Source organism: Callithrix jacchus, chromosome 11 (assembly GCF_049354715.1).
Source record: "Callithrix jacchus isolate 240 chromosome 11, calJac240_pri, whole genome shotgun sequence".
NCBI classification, from domain to species: Eukaryota; Metazoa; Chordata; class Mammalia; order Primates; family Cebidae; genus Callithrix; species Callithrix jacchus.
Window position 1 is genome coordinate 31,602,319 of NC_133512.1, and position 7,682 is coordinate 31,610,000.

Here is a 7,682-nt window from a genome sequence, read left to right on the forward strand (position 1 = left end):
GTAACTCTGTATCTGTAAAATGAGTATAACAACTCATTAATAAAACTGAAACCAGTTGTGACATCGTACTTGCTCAGTAACTCCTTTATTTTTCTTGTAGCTGATGTAGAGAAAGAAACAACAGGGCGATGAAAACCCTAGCAGTGTAAAACAAGGAAAGAAAGCATTTAATCTGAGAAAATGAGAGGAGACAGGTATATGTGGGCAGAGGGGTCTGTTTTCACTCTGTCTTACCGTGCTCCCAAACCATGGTAGTGTTTGAGCGGAGGCTGCAAGAGGCAGGGAAGTGGAACAGGTGGACAGGCTGCTGGCTTCCAAGGAAAACTAGCCTTCGGTTTCTCCTCAGTGGCCTCCTGGAGCTGAGAGGCATTAGATGTTCAGGAACAAGGTGACGACAGTCCTTCATAGTCACTCTGGTCTCGGGGGTCTCAGCTCTGGTCATTACATCTCCAGAGTAGTCCAGCCCTGCATACTTGTTCTTAACGATGCTCTTCCTGCTACAGGAGAGGAAGCCTTCACTGAGCAGCCTGCCTTGCTCGATCCTCCCAGACTTGCAGTGTGGCTGGCTCTGGCGTCTTCTGAGGGCAGCAGCATCTTCTCTGGGGTCAGGGGTGGGGTAGGCCAGGATGCCTCTGAGTATATCCACTTCGGGTCTAGATAGCTGGGGTTGCTGGTGCTCTTGGAGATATTTCTGGTCCTGGGAAGCAGAGTAGAAGGGAGATCATCATTAACCAGCATGGGAGCAGGTCCCTGGCAACCTGATTCTCTTGGTTGGCCATCCCCCTTCCTAGTGATGATGTCCTAGGCAAACAAGCTAGGGTGAAAGGGCAGAAGAGAACCACAGGCTGCAGTGGGGTGGGCCTGGACCCTTTCAATAGTAACAGATGGGTCTGCAAGGTGTCCCAGGGCCTAGGGACACAGTCCCTCCTGAGGAACTCTGAAATCCCCATTGGTAGCACACTGGGATAGCCTGGCTGAGAGTGGAGCTTTTTCTCTGCTGCTGTTGCCTCAGGCCTATACCTAAAGTGCTCCAGAGCTGTGCCCAATGCTGCGATGTGCTGAAAAAAATCCCCTCATTTGGGGACCTTGGCCCATGCTTCCTTATTAATAGGTTCAAGAAGCAAACTTTCTTCTGCTACCGATAAGAGACTGTCAGGCTCCCCTGGGCACCAGCCATCGGTACTGTGCACGTGGATTGCTCTAAATATCCATTGCAGCAGGATAGTTGGATATCTAAATATCCAAGCCCGGGCACAGGAGCTGCTGGGAAACCCCAAATACGCCTTTTTCCCAGAGCTCTGCTAATACAAGCTCTCCTGTGTCAGGAGGTGACATTCCTGCCTCTGTCCACAGGAATGGGAAAGCTGCACAGATGTCCTAAAATACAGAAAGGATGAGAACAGCACTAAGCTTGGCTGGTTTCCCACCTGTAATCGACATGGAAACTATACCTCTTAATCTCCAACAGGCAAAACAACTCCTGCTGCTATGTGCGAGATCTGTGGCTCCAGCTTCCTCTATGCCTTTTTGTGGTTGTCGTCCCCAGGAACAGTTTGTGGAAATGAATGTGCCACCCTAACTTCCACAGGGTCACCTCTGTCCCTAAGTCTCTTAGGTGCTCAAATCTTGACCCCTGGGAGCAGTGGCCAGCACCATGGTAAACTAGACAAGGCAAATGGAGGGAAAGAGTGAACTGAGGAAGAGATCTGAAAACTGCTTGCAAGTGAAGCCTGTGTATAGTTCCATGCCTAACTGAACTCGTTCTTCGGGCAGTGCTCCTGAAACCCAGAGCAAGAAGACAAGGCCCACAGCAGGTTCCAGGGAGAGGCAGCTGGGGCCAACCTGAGCTCGGGGAATGGGTGAGGGAGGCTCTCGACCACATCACTGGGTACCCCCCTACCCCGTGAGAGGACAGGGGACCCATGCACTCAACTCAACTGTGGGAATTTTGTGTTCCAGCTACCAATGAGGAAGGGACCCAGGTCTCTCTGAGGGTGTGGGCAATCATGTGACCCCCTCGTTCTCCCTTCCCAGTGCCCACTCTGAGGTTCAGTAGAAATAGTATATGGAGATACCCTATCACAAGCTCAGCCACGTTTCTCTCCAACCTCACACATAGCACACCCCACCGGAATTCAAGCTGGCTGGGTCCCGTAACACCAGCCACCATTCACTGATGTGGCCCAAGTGCCTGGAACAGTGCCTGGCACATAGTAGGTGCTTAATAAACAGCTGTTGAATACATGCACCTACTGAGCTCCTCCTACGTGCCTGACACTATGCTAAAAGCTTGACAATTATTCCATTTATTTTTCACAAGAATCTTGTGAGGTAAATGTCAACTCATTTTCAGATGAGGAAACCAAAGCTTGGAGATGTTGAGCAAATTATTCAAGGTCCCACTGCCTGGTGTAACAGGAAGTTAAACCTGTCTCCTGCCCTTCCCACTGCTGTCTCCAAAGACTGAGCTCCTAAACATAGCACTTTTCTGCTTTTCTCTCCCATTACTCAAGGCCAGAAACAGGGACCAGAACATGCAAAGGAAAGAGGGACAGAGAGTGAGCTGGATTTTCACACCCCCAGCCCTGGCAACCGCCTCTTGGAGCTGGGCCTGGGGCCAAGTGGCCTGGAGGAGGCAAGTCCCCTGCAAGTCTCCAGCTGAGTGGCCGATGACCTTGAGATTCTACCCATCAAGGTGCTCCCCCACCTCCTCTTCGACTCTTGGCCCCATCTTTCAAAAGAATAGGGTCAGAAGGGATGGTGTATGGAAGTACAATTTCAAATAATAGTTCTTAGGTGAGGATAATGTCACAGATCACACCTCATCACTTCATTTACAAGTTTCTTTGTTTATCCAAGATGGTTGCATACAGCTGCCTTTAAAGTGGGTCACTAAGTCCTTCACTACGAACAATCTCACTGTGTGTGTGTGTGTATGTGTGCATGTTCCTTCAGAGTAGCTTAGCTGAATCCACCTGGAATTATGCCAGCTGAGCTTTTAAACAAATTTCTCTGTGCAGCAAGTTGCTTCAGCATATAGCAGGTGACACTTATGGGTGGGAATGTCCTACCAGGAGAAGACGCTGCACCTCCAGGAAGTTTTCCACTGTGAGGCTTGAAGAAATCAAGTCCCTCTTCAGTCTCTGGAAACCTACTCATGATCCAGTCTGTGAGCCATCATGGGCTGGATAATCCCAAAAAAGCATATGGATCAGGAGAGAACTGGACATGGAGCATTCCCAGAAACTGCCAAGATTTCTCAGTGTCATTCAGTCAACCAGGTGGCCTTAGGGAGCATCCCTTGAGAGTCATGCAGAGTGTGAAATTGTGGCAGACGCCACCCTCCCTGACCTGCCATCCAGTTAGGGAGATGCCCAGTGCATATCCAGCGAGCCACCCAGGCAGGGATCGGCCATGAGGACAAGGAGCATTCAGGGGCTGGAGAGGCTCTGCAAGGGCGGGGCTTTCTGGAAAAGCTTAGGGAAGAGATGGAAAACACCTGCTGCCTTGCAGAATGGCTCAGGGAGGTGGAGAAAGGAAGAGCCCCAGGAGGGATGGGGACACATGTATGACAGGAGCACACTCCCAGCCCAGAGACTGAGGCTTGGATTGGGCAGACTCAGCAGGGCAGCTGTTGGGCATGCAGCTACTCCTGCTTGCTCCTCCATGGCATGGGCACCCAGAGCTGCCCCACAGGCTGCTGAGTTGTGTCTTTTAAGACAACACTTGGCTTCCGCCCTGAGCTGAGCTTCTGACTGGCTTTGGGAAGGATTACTGTGGTATTTCCAATCCTTCATACAGCATCTTTGTGATCCAAACCAAAAGTGCTTTTGGCTCAAGTCTCACAGGTCCCCAAACCCACCCATCACTGGTATTCTTTCTTCTCTGGGCATCTCAAATTTGCATTTGCTTTTCTATGTCATTCGCCACTGTGGCCCCAGCTGGTCTTCATAAGAAACTCATTCACTAAAAGATTTGAAAATGTGCACACCCTTTGACCTGTTAATTCCATTTTTCAAAATTACCATTGACTGACTTCTATTCTTTTGTTTGTTCACTCCGTGTGGACAGATTTGCCAGGTGCTGGGCTACACAATGATGAGCAAAAAGAAACTGAAGGCCCTGACAGAGCTTGTAGTCTAGGTCATTTGTTTGTTTTTCCCCTGAATACATAGATATAGGCTCTACAGGCACGTCTGTTGTCCTCTGGGAGAGAGTATGCAGTCACTGTATCATCCCATAAAATAAAAGCCCATTGACCACACCGCAGACACAAAATGACAGTTGTAGAGAGAATAAAAAGGAAACTTTCAGGTTAGGTTTTCAAACCACCCCAAGAGCCTCAGGGGTGGGCTGGAACTGGGTGGGGTACAGGCACCAGCAGAGACAGGAAGGAACACTCATTTGTGTATCACCTGAGGGACTCTCCTGTTCCCAGCACCCCGCCCACCTCTCCAACCAAGCAGTTACTTGTCATTTTCTCCATGGCACTGGGGGGTTTCCTAGTAAGATCTACGACTATTGGAACAGAATATTCTGTGTCTGAAAAAGTTTGAAACCACTAGTGGTCTCAAGGTTCTTAAAGTGCTTCTATATTTAGTCTGGACATCTTCCGGACTGGACGATTCCCCTCACCTCACCCCGATTCCCTTTAAATTCTCTAGCTTTTTATGTTTCATTAATGGGCTTTAATGATACCTGATACACGTTGGGTGTATAATTAATGGGCAATAATACATGGACATGGACATGATAAGTAGCAAAATCTCATCAACCATGCAAACATGCTGGATGCTCAAAGTCCTCAAACAATTTTGCTCTATATTTAGCAGAGGGAAAAACTACCTTAGTTAGGAACACATCAAAAACAACAAAAATGTAAGCAGTTTTACCAGTTTGACATGCATCCTAGATGGTGTTATTTGGCATTTTATGTACTGTTTGCTAAGTTTCCACAATGTGCTAGATAGCAATCTCTCTGCTCTAATTCTTGAGGCAATAGATTCTATATCTACACTTTTATCGTTCACATACCATCACTGCAATGATTTTTTAATAATATCTGAAGGCCATTTGTACTACTAAATATTTAATTTAAAGTTATTTTGTAATTAAATAAATTTACCTTAAAAGAAAACTTTTATATCCCTTTATATCACTACCTATAAATAGAAGACCAAGAACATTTGCCATCATAGAAGGTAACTGTAACAAATGCATAATGAAAACAGTAATTTTTCTGTGCATCATTTACTATCCCCTTTGGTTTCACCAGGGATATAGATACTGTTTTGTGAAACATTGTTCCAGCTCATACCATCACAGTATTCAGCTAAGAAAATAAAGTAGGTGTCGTTTGTCTTTGTTCCCTCCACCTAAGCCTACAAACTCCCTGCTACCTGCACACCCACACCCCCACTCCCCTCTAAGCATTCCCTTGATCTAAGCTACCCCACAGCTAGTCCTTGTTAAGGTATTAAACTATCACCTTATCATTTTTGCATGTGGATAAGAGACGAATCTTTCACAACTCAAATATCAGATCTTCATTGGAATTTTGGATATAATGCAAGAGAATTGTATCATTTAATTCAAAGCACATGCAATGGGTGATCAGCTAGCCACTCCTACTCACAACCCAGTCCTCATGCCTCCCCACAGGCTCATTTTTAGATTTCCCTGCAGAACACAGAAATTTGCCCAAGAATAGATTAAAGGCTTTAGGATTAGACAGATAATGGTAATTTCAGATTGTGATGACATTCTAGAAATATATACATATATATGGCTCAACCATCTCATTAGCCTACACCTTATTGTAACCACATCTATAGCTACCTTCTTCCTCCAACCCACCCAGGAGAGCAGGAGGGGAAGCTGGTCATGGAGACTGAAGATTGAATTTACATCAGTGGTGTGGTTGGCACACATTGTTCTCTCTTACATTCAGAAAGTCTTTTCTCCCTGGTCGTTCATTAGGAAATCCTCCTCCCAAGGGACTTTGGGGGCATTGTGGCATGTCAGATTTTCCAGGAAGCAGACTCTGAGGTGAGATTGTGTCCAGGGGGCCCATTGGAGAGTTGTTCTGGACCACACCTGTGCGTGAATGCAGGCAGCAGGATTGGGCTGCAGAAGAGGCCTCAGCCAGCCACACAGGGATTGGGATGGCCCCTAGAGCTAGCCCAACTGAGGCAAAGGGGTCCAGCCTTTGTACCCCCCACACTGGCCATTCATTGAATGCAAGATACCCCCAGGAGGGGTCAGAACCTTGAGCAAGGCAGCCCTCTTTGGTCAAAGGCCAAGAGATTCCAATGTAAGTCACCAGCAGGCAGTGCTCCTGGTAGCTGAGGGAATGATGCCTTGGTCCTGAAGGAGAATCTGGGTGGAGCCTCACAGCATCCACTGCAAGAGTAAACCCACTGGCACCTGGCTTCCTGGACCCTCCAAGTAGTGGCAACATGGATAAACCATAGGGCCTGATTTCTAGGCAGCTCCTCACAGTGATAAATGATGGATCAGGGCCTGCTGGCTGCAAGAGTAGCTAAGAGGCAGGTAGTGTTGGTGTGTATGTGGGGGTAGGGCAGGGGATCAGAACACCCCTCATGGACCTTGATATTGTGCTCTACCTTTCTGCATTCATCCCTCCTCCCCCAAAAAAGTCATGGGCAGGAAACAAATATGGTCTTGATGCCTACTGGACCATCAATCTTGAGATACAACATTCAATTTCAAAGTTACTTGACCAAAGCCAAGTTACAAATCTTGAAGGAAGCTGGCTTTGCAGAGAGACAAGGGCATTTGAAGGCATGAACTGGGGCGAACCTTAGAAGCAAAATCTCATAAGCGGTTAGCCAAGCATTTGCTGGACTTGCTTTCTTTCCTGGGCCTATGGAAATTTTACAGGCAGGTGGAATTGCCCATGCAAAAGCCTGAGAAGTCACCCTGGAGGAGAAGAGTGGCAGATTCCCTCCCTGGTCTGCTTTCTTCCCCTACAGCCAGACCACACAAGGGAGTAATAAAGCCAAGGTCATGGCTTGTCTCCATTCACTTTGTTCTTTGGAAAAAGGGAGGAGCCTGGAGCATTTCTCCTTCCACATCCCCTTAAATGGGTCTGACTCAGGTAGAGAGGAGACCGCCATCATTGTGTAATAAGACAGGGTGGTTGTGATGAGTCTTCCATAGTTACCATTTGCTGAAGCTTACAGTGTGCTCATGCTGGCACCATGCTGGGTCTGCATATATCTTCTCATTTAATCCTTACCAGCACCCCCAGAAGTAGATTAGACTATTCTCTTTTTCCCTAGAGAAATCAAAGATCAAATAAATTGAGGAATTTGCCACAAACTCACAGGCACACACCTACTGAAAGGCAAAGTTGGGACTGAAATCCAGGTCTGCCTGGCTCCAGCCCATTTCTGTTGATGCTTAAGAAGCCACTCCCAGGACTTTGGGAGGCCCAGACAGGTGATCACCTGAGGTCAGGAGTTTGAGACCAGCCTGACCAACATGGTGAAACCCCATCTCTACCAAAAAATACAAAATTTAGTCAGGTGTGGTGGTGTGCACCTGTAGTCCCAGCTACTAGGGAGGCTGAGGTAGGAGAATCGCTTGAACCTGGTTGCAGTGAGCCTGGGCAACAGAGTGAGACCCCATCTCAAAAAAAAAAGAAGCTCCCGTTCTCC

The 7,682-nt window shown here is 47.5% G+C and overlaps 1 protein-coding gene across 6 annotated transcripts in view; it reads right to left on the bottom strand.

Annotated features, from left to right (window-relative positions):
- LOC108592839 (uncharacterized) overlaps positions 1 to 7,682 on the bottom strand; it is a 203,428-nt gene that overhangs the window by 97,119 nt on the left and 98,627 nt on the right. For all 6 annotated transcript variants that reach the window (XR_013523911.1, XM_078342529.1, XM_078342528.1 and 3 more), the window contains exon 3: positions 235 to 697. Coding sequence is in view for 5 of the 6 variants with exons in the window: in XM_078342529.1 (XP_078198655.1) it covers positions 235 to 442 (208 nt within the window). In the remaining variant the exon portion in view is untranslated. The remainder of the gene's footprint in view (positions 1 to 234; positions 698 to 7,682) is intronic.